Here is a 14,733-nt window from a genome sequence, read left to right on the forward strand (position 1 = left end):
ATTTAAATCAAGTCAATTATACATGTATAGCCCAATATCACAAATTTGCCTCAGGGGGCTTAATGTGGCTCCAGGCCTCTGTTAACCCTGCAAAGGATATGATGTTCAGAAAATAGAATTGACATATACAAATACATTGATGTATAGATAAATAAATGATACATTTTTTTTAAATGAAAGACACACAAAAAAAACAAGTCCACCCTTCAGGATTCATTTTCTTCATGTAGGCTTTCACTATGCTGTGGCACAGGTCAGCCAATAATACATTTTGGACAACCCATAGAAAGGTTTGACTGCATATTTAAGGTAAAACAGGTTAGGCCAAACCCTAAAGTAAAAATAAATCCTCAAACGGAGGCAATAAATAATATATAATTTAATTAATGAATTACAAAAAATTATTTATTTCTTTTTTTCTTTGATTTGATTTATTCATTTAATAAGCTCACATTATTTTAACTATTTTTTTTTATGTATATGGTTTATTTCCAGGCAGGTTTTGTCCACTACACAGTACCAGTGTCCTGGAGGATCTACACTGCAGAGGTGTGAGGGCCAAAGCTGCTGTTCTGTCCCACACCTGGGTGCTATATTTGCCACTGCTGTTAGAGTCTGCCTTTGTTACTTTTAATAACTGTGACGCTATCACATTATCCCACTAGTGTGGACGGTACTCTGGCATGGGAAATTCTTGTATTCAACACCATGCGCCATAATACATTGCTTACGTCAATAAATTAAGCATTTTACAGGACGCCTATAAGCATTTCCTGTTTTATCACTACTGAGTGGCTGATCATACATCAGCCTGGCAATGAATGGATGAAGATCACTTTCAGCTCTGTGATTTGTTTGCCTTGCCATGTAGCCTGAAAGTATCAGCATATATTTAGATTTCTAAATGCCCTGCTAACATAACTTAGCAGATGTTAGGGAGTCATATGGATGTTGGTGTAACAGAGACCCCCTCAGGTATTCTCATTATTCTACTACTGAGCAGATGGCAGGGAAACTTACCACACTTACCATTATCCATCATACATATTCTGCTCCCAAATTACATAGCCAGCGCTTCACACGAGCTCCTACGGGGAGAGTACCTAACTCCAGGATTGCACTGCAGCTCCACCTGAGGCTTAGGAAGACAGTCTGAGATGTCACTGCCACTACACCTCAAACTCAAATATGCTAATAGTTGTACAGAGGAATTCCAATGGGTGCATCCCACTTGGATATTTTGAATTGTGAAGAAGTGAAATCTGCAGCTTGATGATTGTTAAATAGTTTAATATCAATCAGGAAATGTTTTACTATGGAACAGCCTTAATAAGATGGTAAAATAGTGGCTTTTATTGTATTCTGGAGTTGTTGCATATACAACCTGTCACTTATCAGGACCTCAAGTTTCAGAATTGATGCATTTACATGTGCTGGCATTTAAAAAAAATATGATGCAAAGCCTTTCAGCCTCAAATTATAAAACTCATTTTGTCATTTAAACCTATTTTCTCAATCAGCTTCTTACTATGAGCCATGGGCTCACACACAAGCACACGGTTCTCTGTCAGAGTTGGAACAGTTTTGGTTATTTTAAGAGAGTTTTCTGTATTTGTGTTTTTGTCTGTGTTCCCCTCGCTCCTCTCGAAGTGGGTGGGCCTCAGCTGGAACAAGGTGATGTCATGTAGTTCAGTGCACCAATCAGGATGTAGCAACGTCTGAATCAATTTCTTGCGACAGTTGTGACCAGCAGAGTTTTTGAGTGTTAAACTCTTAATAAATAATACCTAAGGTAAGGATTTTAAAAAATGCATTACAAAGGTTTTATGAGGAAGGAAATACATTCAACATGTTTGTAAGACCTCAAGGATGCCCACTTTTTTTTTTTTGGTGAGTAACACTGAATGTAAACAGAAACTTGGTTTAAACTCCACAAAGCACCTTTAATGTTGAGTTTTCAGGGGCTTTAAATCTTTTCAATATGAACTGTGTTTGTGTCATTTCACTGTATTTCTAACCAATGACTTGGTTCGGATGGGCATCGTTTACAAAGTGAAATCTTTATGTCAAAATGAATTCGTAGCAGGGAAAATGAAGTCGCAGGTAGCAGTCATCAACATTTCGTTGAACTCTGGTCACAATAAAACACTGTGGTACTCTTAAGCATTTACATACGTTCCTTATTACGCGTGTCACACATGTATACATCCAGGCTGATGGTTGCTTTCATACTTAAGTTCCACACTGGAGCTTTTTTTCCTCCTCCTCCACCTCCTCCTCCTCCTCTCTTCCCTCTGAATGGCTCTCGGTGGTGGAGGGGAGTAGCGGCAGTGAGGCAGCACTGGGCCTGAAGGGCACTTTTCAGCCTGGCCAGACACACTCGGGCCTTGCTGCTTGGCTGCGCAACATGGGTCACCGCCTTACATTAGGAGGACCCTGCCAAAGTCAGCCAAGCAGAGCCCTGCAACATACCTGAAAATGAATGAACAAAGTTGATGTTCCACTGCCTACTACAACAACAACCAAACAAACAAAAAAACATGTTTGACTGTAATTTTCTATTTATAATATCACAGAGGTGTTTTTCACAAGGTGTCTCATCAGTGGGTGGATTTTTCCAGCCATAAATCTTTAATCACATTATCTTTCTAATAACCATAACAAATGAAAGGGCTGGCCAATAGTTTTGATTAGTGTGGCCTACCTCATAGCTTGGCACGGCATAAAAACGAAATGGTCTGCTGTGGAGCCAGCGGGGGCTCCTGCTGAGGTCAGAAGGGGAGACTGAAGCAGACCTCTTGTGTCAGCCACTGTTATTTATTTGGAGTTCAGGCTCTATTCATCACCGTGATGCCACTCTGCACCGTCTCCCTGCTTGTAAGGCAGCAGCCACATCTCCCAGCTTCTCCTCTGCATCCCACCTTTACAGTCCACTGATAGACGTTTCACGAGAGGCACCTCAAGGTGGGGCTAAATGGTCTTATATTCCCAATCATGTCGCGTAGGCGGAGTCTGACTCTCACGCTCCTCGCTAAGCTGCTGCCTGCCCAGCCTGTACTGTACATGACAAAAGCAAGAGGATGGAGAGAGTGAAATAAATCCACACTTCTTATTTCTCACAGCCACAATTTTTTTTTTTTGGTAATTTGTCAGGAAGAGTGGGTTTTGGATCACTGCGCCACATTACAAGAAAGCGTGCCCTTAGTTCATGTTAGTAGTAGAAAACCAGCAGCCTCTCTCTCTTTTTTTTTTTACGCACACCCTACTCCAGTGAAGGCAGCAGCAATTCAGATCAGATTTCACATTCAGCTCCGACCAGCTGAGAGAGAGAGGCAGCCAGAGAGCAGGAGGGCTCGTAGCTCCGCTTTCCCCTCCGGTTCCCCCCCCTTCTGTTCGGCGAGCGCCAGAAAAAGCCCCTGCGAGGAAAAGTGGGCGCGCGGCGCAAATATTAAAACACCACCGGGATTTGTTGTTTCCCCCTCCTTTTTTTTTTTATTTTTTTAAACATTTTTTTTTTTTTTTTTTTGCTTTCTTCTTTTTATGTATTTTTTGCAGGATTTCAGCTGCGAGAGCGCCACAGAGCATTAGATAGAGAGAAGAAGAGATGGACGAGCAGCCGCGGTTGATGCACTCTCACTCGGGGGTAGGCATGGCAGGGCACCCCGGCCTGCCGCAGCACATGCAGGAAGGCACCGGAGGGACGGACGGCGACGGAAGAAAACAGGACATTGGAGACATTTTACAGCAAATTATGACCATCACGGATCAAAGTCTGGACGAAGCCCAAGCCAGGTAAAGATCCGGTTCAGCCTCTTCTTCCACTGTCACTGGCAAACTAGATAGACATTTTAAAAAGAAGGGGAAATAAAAATGAAAAACGCGTAAATGTACGTTTCTATATTGACAATACGGTGCGGGGTAGGTGGAACTCTACATGTAAGGGCATTATTGCACAGCTTTGTGCAGAAAGCCGACAAAAACAGTGGAAAACAACGGTGGCATGCCTGCAAATCACTGGTTTGCTTCCCAATTAAAAAAAAAAAAAAAAAAACTCGACAAACGCGCTCCTGAAAGAGAGAATCAAAGTCTGAACGCGGGGCTCGGTGCTGTGACATGCCAACGTGTCGCCCGCTGAGAGCCTTTTTAAAGCACTTTACACCTCAGTACAGGAATGGTGCGTTCATGAGACCAAACAAATGCAGCTGATGTTTTATTTTCTAAAAAAAAGAAATGTCATTACTGAGTGGCACACTGAAGTGGCTCTCGGCGTGTTTACAGCGTGGGGAGCAAATGCAACTTTCTTACTTCTGATGCACAATTCAAGGTTTCATCCATCTTGTGTAATCCACATGGAATTCAGTGAAGCTTTTGCAAGTGACTGACAAAAGTTCCGCTTTTAAAATGTGTCGTTTAATTGACACAGTCGGTCAGAGAAAGTCATTTATATGTGAATTGTAAAATTATATAATCACAATTAAACCACAGGACAATAGATGAAGCTAAATAACGTTTTTCCAGTCACTTATAGGTAAATGGATATAGGTTGCAACAATGAAGCTGGAGTATGTGTACATATATAGGCGTTAACAGTCTGTTTGAAAATAGTTGTATTGTTTGTGCCTGTTAATTGTACTGTAGCATCTATCTAAAAAGTCAAAAAATAGAAATGATAATAGGCAGCCTTGCTGTCCAATAATTTAGAGGCTGAATAAGTTTTAGATATAATATTTTTTCTGTGGTTTGCTTATGAAGCCACTTTTCTGTTTCAGGAAACACGCTCTGAACTGTCACAGAATGAAGCCAGCTCTTTTCAATGTCTTGTGCGAAATCAAAGAAAAAACAGGTACGTTCATGTTAATTCTGTACTCTCATAAGAGAACCTAAACATTAAACGCTGCACTGTTGTTGTCTCCGTTCTGTCTCCAAGAAATACTCCTAAGTCGCCTGAACCAGGTTAAATGAATACAATACTGCACACAGTGTTTTTCACAAAAAAAAAAAAAAAAATCCAAAGAGGCACAGTACCAGCTCTGTGTGGGCTATTTTATTATCAAAGGGTAATTTGCTATTCAGACTCAAATTCACACTGGAGAACCTGATGTTGGATATTCAGTCACAACACAATTCACCATATAAATTTCACTGACATGTAAGACACGCGTTTCCTCCTGTAGCTCTAAAGTCTGCACGTTAACTATTTCACAATAGGAACTGTGGACAATTACCCTGAGCAGTCCTTATCAATTATTGTGTCAAAATATGAATGAGGTTTTTTTGATGCTATTGTGGAATAATAGAGAGTATTGAGCAAAATTGTCACAAGCACGTTGATGTCTCCCCTTGTGAGTTAACTGTCAAGTCTGGTGAATACATCTCTTTCTATTCCGCATTGTGTCTCTCTATTAAAGCAGTTGTGAGAGAGCATGTCAGCAGAATAATTGCTGGGAGAGAAATAACGTAACATAGGAGGCGTAAGTCATGTTTCCAAATCATTTTCCCCGTGACATTTTTGAAATTGGCACAGATAGAATTCAGTGCACTTCAGACTGATAGCGTGCATCTCATCTTTTATTTTCCTGTCTTTAGACTGATGTGCTGTAGGACTCTTCAGAACTCAAACTGTTGAGATATTGAGCTGCCAAAGCATGCCAGTTTACTGCGAGAGGCAAACGCTTTCTGTGTGTTTCACACTCATTTGTGCATGAAATCAAATGGAATGGATGGAGGACGAAGGAGATATTGTTTTCATTGTCCCCAAAGTTGCACATGCTCATACTTGACCTTTGTGGCGGCGTTGACTGGCGCTGTTTATGTTGTTGTGATCCCACCCTCGCCTGGTGCTTTCATGGATGATTTTCGTGGATGATTTTCATTGAAGCTCACCTCGCTGCCTGCCCCCCAAGCCCGGCAGTTTATCTTGAATCGGCCACTGCCTCAGGAGGGAGCAGAGGGCCTTTTGAAGCCTGCTGGCTCGCTCTTCTTTTTTGTTGTCTTGGTAGGTTTTTTGGAGGGGGGAGTGACACAGTTATGCATAGTGTTTTACTCCCTGGCGCTTCTCGGAGTTCATCCAAAGTTCGGCTCTGCTGAGAGTACAAAGTAACTTGGACCTCTTCCTGTCTGCACACCCATTCTTTTCTCTTTCAGCTGGCAACCTATAAATACAAGGTGCAGCTTATGGAGCTCTACACAGGAGATCTGGTGCTTGTCTTGTTTTTGTAGACTTTGATTTTATCCAGCTAGCTTTGTTGTTTTAGTGAGAAACATTTTACATTTCCTACAGTTAAAAATGTTTCTCTAATTCTGCTATAATTTTAAGATTGATTGTTTTCATTTTCTATCACTTTAAATTTACAATACACAGTAATTTAGCTTCAAACAGACTTAGTGTAAATAAAACATGGAGTGTTAAAAAGATCCACTTCCACATACCAAGTCTGTCGAAAAACTTTTTACTTACACGTTGGGTAAAAAAAAAGTCATGATATGAAAGTTGTGTTTTACTCTTCCTTCATTAGGTCCACTCATCAAATATAGAACATGGGCTTGATAATTAATAATGCATACTTTGAATGATATTTTACTCTCCTGGTGAACTGTTGTGAAGTTTACTTCCGCTGCCGAAACAGTCCAGATTTAGACTTTCTAAATATTATTTTGCTCATGTATATATAATATATATTTACCTGTGCCAGTTCTGTCCTGAATATCAGTATTCAATGACTTATTTAAAATTCGTAGAGTATGTCGTAGCTTGTTGCTCCCTCTAGTGGTTTGGTCTCCATTTGAAATTAAATTAAAACAACTATTAAAGTGGCTAACGAGGGCTAAAATATGTTTGGGACGTTTCTTATTGTGTTGTAATTCACACTTCAGTTTTTCGTTTAAGTTTTCTTAATTTATATAAATCATCAGCATCTGTTTTACTTGTCTAATGGTGGGAAAGTTGGCAGTATCATGACACTTGTAGTTTTGAAGTTGGCACTGTATCAGTGAAAGAGGTCAGTTGGCTTTCAGGTTTTCTTTGGCTACACTTACATGACATTAAGGCTCGACGGAAGGCTGAAAATTAAAGAATAAATGATACGACCTTGTTTGAATGGCTTACACCAATGATTCGTTTTTACAGATTATAGAAAACATGAATCATTATTTCAGTATTTTAGTGATGAAACTGACGTCACCCAGGAAACAAACCTGAAACAACTTTCTGTCTCCTCCTTTTGTTCCGGGCAGCCAAACTTTCCCAGTTCCACCTTGAAATATTTCAGACATGTAGACTGGCCGTGTCCAGCAGCTTTAGCTACTCCTTCCTCAAAGCTGCAGCTGAGCGGCTGTAACTTTGTCCCGAGTACCTTCTGAGTGCAGAGACAGTGTGTAGCCACTGAGCTGCTGTTTGCTCGTGTATATTTTCCATCCCTGGCCGTCTCCGGAGCAGCTGACAGCACCTGCAGGACACAATGCCAGTGTTGATCTAGGGCCTGAACTTCTGACCTACTCTGTGTATTTTAACTGGGATGAAGTGAGGGATGGCCAACAGAAATATTGTGCAGGATAAACAAGCACAATGGTGCCACGACACCCGGGAGGAAAGGACAAGGAAGGAACACTTTATTTAAACCAATGCCTGGTTTTTTTGGGTTTTTTTTTTTGTTTTTTTGACAGACATCAGCTTCGTCTGTACCCAGTTTCATTCCAGGCGTATTTGGGTTGTCTTTTTTACTTCAAAGGAATGCTGTTTTTCAGACACTGTGCATGATTCTCTGAGTGTGTGTGTGTGTGTGTGTGTGTGTGTGTGTGTGTATGTGTGGCAAATTGCATTCCTAAGAAGAGACGAAGCATAAAATCTATAAAGCATATTAATTATATTACTCGATGTGTCCAAAATGTGGAGCAAAGGTAAAAACAGCAGGTTTTCTCTGTGTTAGCGTTTGTCCTAGCAACGCTGGTGCGCTCTGTTAGGAGAGGTTCTCATAAAGACTTTCTAAAAATATATCCAAACAATTTGAGTCCACTGCTATTGGCCCATGAAATCGTATCCTTCCACTAACTGAATTTAAGTTAACAGGCTGGTAAAGATAGGGATATAAAATAATATGATACAACTTAATCCAAGTTTCTACTCTCTTTATGTAATCTATCTATGTAAAAATACTGCCATTTTTAAGGTGGACTGTTTTCTCTTTGTCTTCACCATCAGTTTTTTTATGATTGATGAAAAGGCCTCTTTAGATAAGCAAATGCTTGACAAACTGATTTAGAAAATGAGCTGCCTTGACCTCTGTAAACACTTCACCAACATCATAAATCTCTGGCAGTGTCAAACAAAACCACTCCTTGACTGAGCTGCTCAGTAAATGTGCTGCTCTGACTTGCTGTTTAATTTTTTTCCTCTCAACCTCAACAAAAGGCCAGCTTTCTTGTGGCCCGTGTTTGTATAGTGTAAGGTTTCAAGCCTAGGGGATCCTCCATTTATAAAAATGACTAGCCGAGTGATGTAATGTTATTTTTTGAAGGGTGAAAATGGGGTGTTTTACAGAGGGCAGCCGAGTAGTGTTTGACAGGATGAAATGAGCCAGAGGTCTGATTATGGAAGGTGCATGGAAGCCTACACTACATTGACTTGTCAGTCCATTCAGATACTTGGCATCTGCCTATTTGTATTACAGAGGCTGAACTCAGCTCAGCCCTGCATGTCACTGTGTAAACAGGTACGATTTCAAACGTAATACAATCTGGTGCCGAAACAATTAGTCAATTAACTGATTAGTCTATTGGCAGAAAATTAATCGCCAACAATTTTGTGATTAATCATTGAAGTCATATAAGATGCAAAAATGTCAAACATTCGCAATGTGCAGTACATTATCCTAGAGCCAAAGGTAACGTCATCAGATGTCTTGTTTGTTCGACCAGCGGTCCAAAATCCGATAATATTCTATTTATATATGTAAATATAATGTAAGAAAATCAGCAAATTCTCACATTTGAGAACCTAAAGCCATACATTTTTTTTTGGCATTTTCTTTTTAAAAATAACTAAACGATACAGTAAGTTAAAGTATCCATTTTCAAAATAGTTGCTGATTAATTTTCTGTCCATTGACTAATCCATTCATCGACTGCAGCTCTAGACAGGCCGAGACATCTGGAGACATCAGCTTGGGCTCTGGAAGCTTGTGATCTGCATTCACATTTTATAGACCAAGCGACTGATCAGCTAATCAAAAAAAAAAAAGATCAACTACTTACTTAATATTGAAAATAAGCATAAAAAGGGCTGCAGCTAACTTTTATTTTCATTATCCAGTAATCTCTCAATTATTTCCTTGATTAATCGATTAATCGTTTCGTCTATAAAGTGTCCGAATGTAGTGACAAATCGCAATTTTTCACAACCAGAATTTCTTCAAGGTGACGCCTTCAAATTTCTTGTTTTGCTGACCAAATGTCTAACCCCAAAAAACATCTAATAGTTAGTTGCAGCCCACGTGGTGATACAGAACAGATTTTCAGGTTAGCGAACAGGTGCAACTCGAACTGACGTTACTATCAAAAACCCATCTTAAGCAGAATCTGTACTGAGGTTTTCTGAGCTAGTTGGGACTCACTGTAAGTGTAAACCGGCAGGTAGTAAAAGTGCTTGTTAGCTTCTCTGTATTATGACGCGACGTAGATGTCTGCCCTGATAGCGAGCGCTGTGCCACGGGGCTGTTCCATGTTCCCCTCTCGTGCCCGTCTTGGCGGACAGAGCGACGACTCTCATACGTGCAGCTTTTGTCTCCCCCTTATGCTTCCTCCTCGATGCTGATACAGCAGCATTCAGGGGGGAGAGAAATGCCAAGCCCGCCGCCACAGCTGTTTCCCCAATCTCTCTGCTTAATCATCCACTGAGAGAGAAAGAGAGGAAGAGCTGGAGTCTAATTCTGCTCCGAGGATGTAGACAACTGTGGAAAAATGTGTTTTGATTAACCAGCATAAGGCATGGACTGACTTTTTTTTACTGTATTTGCTGCAGAATCATAATCACAGAATCATCTGTGAATGACAGCATTGTAAATGGTGTGTTAATACCATTACAGTATAGAACAATGTGGTTACATTATACATTATGCAAATTGTCAGTCGCCTAATTGATACATGTTAATCATATTAAGGAGCTTAATTATAGGAATCTTACTGTGCTGCGATTTGTTAATTAACGCTGACATCACAAGGAAAGTGATCTATTTTTTTTCCTGGAGAAGTTTCTCCGCCTCTCATCCTTGTGAAAAAGAAGCACCAGCGCTATATTGTTTTTATATTTTTAACTGATGTGTTTTCTGAATTTCCTGACCTGATGAATGATGTTTTCCCTCTCTGCGGAAGGCCACTGGAATGCAGTTTGTAGAGAAATTACATTTAGCTCCGAGCAGCCCTGCCAGTGTGGAGATTACAGAATGACTGCACGATCCAAGTAGACGTGTTAAAGAGCGCGGGGCCTCAATCTTTTACCTGAATGTCGACTCCTGTGCTCAACGCGCTGCTTAAATATCACCGTTCTGCCGTTTTTCCTCGTTCAAGGCTCTCTTAGCTATCTCAGTCCCTGCAGCTTTGGTCTGTCTTTTTTTACACCGGGCCTTCTTAATATGTTACGAATTTAATCAAGTCTGCAAATTTGTTATGCACGTTAAATTGAACATGCAATGGCACATTTGAATGTGGTTGCCATACCAACCCCCCAGGAGTTCATTTTCCATAATGTAGTGTTTGGAATCTCATTTCCTCCACTTTCCCCTGCTGCTACTTGCAGACGCCACCTCCAGGCTTCCACTGTATGTTCACTATGAAAGAGGCTTGGCTGCCACAGCTTTCAAACACTGGAGGGAGGGAGAAAGAAAAGAGAGAGGGAGAGAGAGGCCTCTCTCCACGTAGTGGAAATGACACAAATTAATATACACTACTTAAACCAGACCAAGATTAATGGTTCCCTTTCGCTGCAGCTTAGTCCCACTGTCAGTTGCCGGGTGCTCGTTGGACAAAATCAACACTAATCAACATTTATTCCACTTTTGCCCTGGGCTCTCAGGAGTCTGGCAGGACTGCGTGGCCCCCCTCCCTTCCCTCCCAGCAATCCACCCCTCCCTTCGTCCGTCTCGCTACGCTTTTCACCTCTCATCCAGCTCCTCCATACATCACCCTCCTCACACCGCTCGGCTCCTCAGAGGAGAGTGCGCCCCCTCCTATCAGGCCACATTAGAGTCATGATAGATTTTCTCTTTTCATTTGCATCTGATATTTAACACAGCAAAGCAGTTGCTCTGTCACTTTACAGTACGAATGTGTGTGTGTGTGTGTGTGTGTGTGTGTGTTTCGGGGGGGGGGTATGTATGAGTGTGTGCACACAGGCATTTGTTCGAGTGTGTTTTTGAAGCAGTCATTTCAGTCAGTAATCTTATCTGCACTCAGTTGCCACTACATTATGAGAAACAGGATATGCATTCACTGTTTAGTTCTGAGTGTGTTTGTCAGGTAGTGTATTTATAAAGCACTTAATTTTCTGGAACATAGCAAGGTTATTGGTATATAAAGTATGCAATGTTCAGTCCCAGTCCAGATCTGTGCTGTGTGTCAGAAATATTCTGTTGATTTCTGTGACTGGCACCAGCAGCCCTCTTCACAAAGCAAATCCAGCATCCTGCAAAGGCTGCTAATTGGCCGAGCTAATGCAGGCCGCAGTTCCACTGCTGCTGCTCCTCTCATTCCACTGGCTTGCGATAACAACATGCTCAGAGGGACGATTATTAATAAATATGCCTAAAATTAAACATTGTCTTAACTGCAAATGCAATTACAGTAAATTACGCTATTCTTATAGAAAAGAGCGACTGCATCACTGAGTCACATCAGCTATGATGATATTAAGAGGAATATCAGTGTTTTCATTTTTATTATTACTATGAATTTGATGTGTATTATTTATTATTCACTCTAGTTGGTTTCCCACAGCAGAAACAGAAGTTTGTCACATCTTGTAATTTTGTACTGATATACAAAGAATTCATTAAATCAAAAGGAGAAGATAACTATGATGCAAGCAGAACAAATTTGTCAAAATAAAAATGCACATTTCCTGGTGTGGTGCTCCACCATCATAACATTAAGCACAGTAGCTTATTATATATATCCCTACCATAGTGAATTCCTCTAATGAGTGACATTTCTCCTTTAAATCACTCTTGATTGCTCAAAAACATTTTCAGGAACACTTAAGCTGTTATTCTGTGATTGCAACATGGTATGTATATTTCAGGTTCATCTGTCATCATAATCCATCACAACAAACACAACAAGATTTTATTTTTAGAAATAACTCATTTCCTCATTTTCTATTCGAAACTACTATTCAAATGTGGGGCGGGGAATTAAATATCCTCTGTACAGTAATTAGTTCAAAATCAAAACTTACAGTGTATAAATGCAACAGGCCGTGCGGTGTACTGCAGTGGGGGTTGTTTGTAAAATACTGATATCTGATATTCATCGCTTTTTTTCTGATGCTTTCAGATATTCATTCATTCAGCTATTGTCTTACCCACTTTTTCCTATTAAGGGAGCTAGATGTGCTGGATCTATTCCCAGCATGCATTGGGCGGAAGCCAGGGAAACACCCTGAACAGGCAAACAGTCCATCAAAGCAGTTCAGATTCTATCCATGGTCAGTAATCTGAGGTGGAATCCCTCCTGCATCAGTCTCATATTTAGACATTGCATGTTGCTTTATTCCCCTCTGAAGATGAAATTGTGCAAACAGCTGATGCCTCTTTTCCTACTTTGCCAAGATATTCAGCGCAGTGTTGTCCATCTTGTAGCACTGCATGGCCAGCGGCATTGTCATGGCACCAACTGGCCTCATTGAAGTGACACCGAGTGCTTTGTCAGCTTTGTGTCTCAGGTGCCAACCTGTGCTTCCCAAAATAAACTGTCATGCAATGTGGCAGGACAGAAAAATGTAGGAGCATGTTGGGGCGCTGCGCTCCCCCCCTGAAAGGAAACAAATGTTCCATAGCAGAAATGTATTGTGGTTTTGGATGCCTTCCCAGCGCCGACACCAGCACCATGGTGGGGAACTTAAAGCGTGGAGTGTGATCGTCTGCGGCATCAGCAGGGGTCGCAGCAGGTGGGATCACAGACGCAAAACTTGGAGTTTCTGTGCATTGACGTAGCCTTTTATTTATTTTTTTTTAAGTGATTTTATTTCACTGTGGACCTGTTAGATTTTGACAGCTCTTTGTTATTTGCAGACACCCTCTTCCAGAAATAGCTTATGCTTACTGTAGTTAGCTCCTCTTCCTGTTTTATAAATGGTCTGTCATTTTCTCTCTGCGGTGCAACATTACACCAGGAGAGTAAACGGAGGATGTGCACTTTGTTGATGCCACTTTAAGGCTGATGTCAGGAAGTTGGAAAGGGTGAACATGTGGAAAGTCACATGCAGAGATTCCTTACCGACCTCCGAACTGTAACCACTGGCCGTATCTGCCCTGTTGGATTTGGCACTGAGCGTGTGATTCCTGTTAGATCTCAGTGTGGCCTGTGTGCTCTATAGCTGCCATGACATTTTTATGACTAGTGGACTGAAGTAAAGGTGTGAGTCACAAAGGCTTGAAATGGAAGTTCAGTCCTCACCTCCATAATGAGGAACCAGTAGCTAATCATGTAGACAAAGGCAAGGATTCTGTAGCCTGACAGCGAGAGAGAGGTATAATGATGTTTCACTAAACGTGGACTGTAGAGCTGGAGAGGTTGTGATTTGAACGGTGTTTGAGCCAGGGTTGTCTAGGAGGGGGTGAAATGGGCCCATTACTACTTTTCTAGGGAGTCACTGCTCCATCCAAGCGGGAAAATAAACAATACTGTTAAAACTGTGCACCCACTGAGGGCTCCAAACTGATAAAAAATAAAATGATATGAGAACTGAGCTTCTGTATGTCTAGAGGTAATTACAATACTGATGATGTGCTTAAAAGTATAACTGAGGGATTCTCACTATTATTTACTTTTTGCCTGCTATCTAGCTACAACGTACAGGGCTGGAAAATGAAGTGCGATGAGCCAAAGATTGTTTGTTAATCGACAGACTCTGTCTCTCACTCTGTGTTTTTGAACAGCAAACAGACCAAAGCCTTCGCTAATACTTTAATGGAACAGAGTGACGTTTCTAACAAACCAACCACTTACTTACACGTAGAGTGGGAAAAATCATTCACGTCAGCCTCCAAACTCAGAGATTTTAGAAATTTCAACAATATCTCCCACTTGGTGAAAAGAGCTAGATGCGTGTCAACAAACTGTTGGCAAAAAGGAAGTTTTTCCTTGCCACTGTCGCCAAGTGCTTGCTCATGGTGGGATTTGTTGGGTCTCTGTAAATAATATTATAAAGAGTACGGTGTAGACCTGCTCTATAGGAAAAGTGCAATGAGATAACTTCTGTTATGAATTGGTGCTAGATAAATAAAATATAATTGAATTGAAAATGGCTGCGAATGCACCACCACTGGTAGTTACATCCAAATAACAACCAATATTAACACCAATACAATCGATTCATCAAATTTTATTGGAGCTGTACTCTGTTTGTTTATGTCTGGCTTCACTTGGTAATGAACTGCGTCAAATGTGGAACACAACAAAAGAAGCTGATTTGGGTTGTTTGTATGTTATAGCACTAGGGCTGGAATAATAATGCGTGAACAC

General features: G+C 40.9%; 1 protein-coding gene and 1 long non-coding RNA gene across 4 annotated transcripts in view; one reads left to right on the forward strand and one right to left on the reverse strand.

The window, feature by feature from the left end:
- Positions 1-1,922: 1,922 nt before the first annotated feature.
- LOC122877751 lies at positions 1,923-2,844 on the reverse strand. The gene is made up of 2 exons (XR_006378322.1): positions 2,705-2,844; positions 1,923-2,472 (listed from the first exon to the last, which is right to left on the reverse strand). It is a non-coding gene; the product is annotated as an uncharacterized LOC122877751 (long non-coding RNA).
- A 237-nt stretch (positions 2,845-3,081) lies between these two features.
- The window catches only part of LOC122877749 (pre-B-cell leukemia transcription factor 1), a 59,766-nt gene continuing 48,114 nt past the window's right edge, over positions 3,082-14,733 (forward strand). For all 3 annotated transcript variants that reach the window (XM_044199709.1, XM_044199712.1, XM_044199710.1), the window contains exons 1-2: positions 3,082-3,792; positions 4,770-4,843. In XM_044199709.1, coding sequence (XP_044055644.1) covers positions 3,605-3,792; positions 4,770-4,843 — 262 coding nt within the window. In that variant the 5' untranslated portion in view covers positions 3,082-3,604. The remainder of the gene's footprint in view (positions 3,793-4,769; positions 4,844-14,733) is intronic.

Source organism: Siniperca chuatsi, linkage group LG6, assembly GCF_020085105.1.
Source record: "Siniperca chuatsi isolate FFG_IHB_CAS linkage group LG6, ASM2008510v1, whole genome shotgun sequence".
Taxonomy (NCBI): domain Eukaryota; kingdom Metazoa; phylum Chordata; class Actinopteri; order Centrarchiformes; family Sinipercidae; genus Siniperca; species Siniperca chuatsi.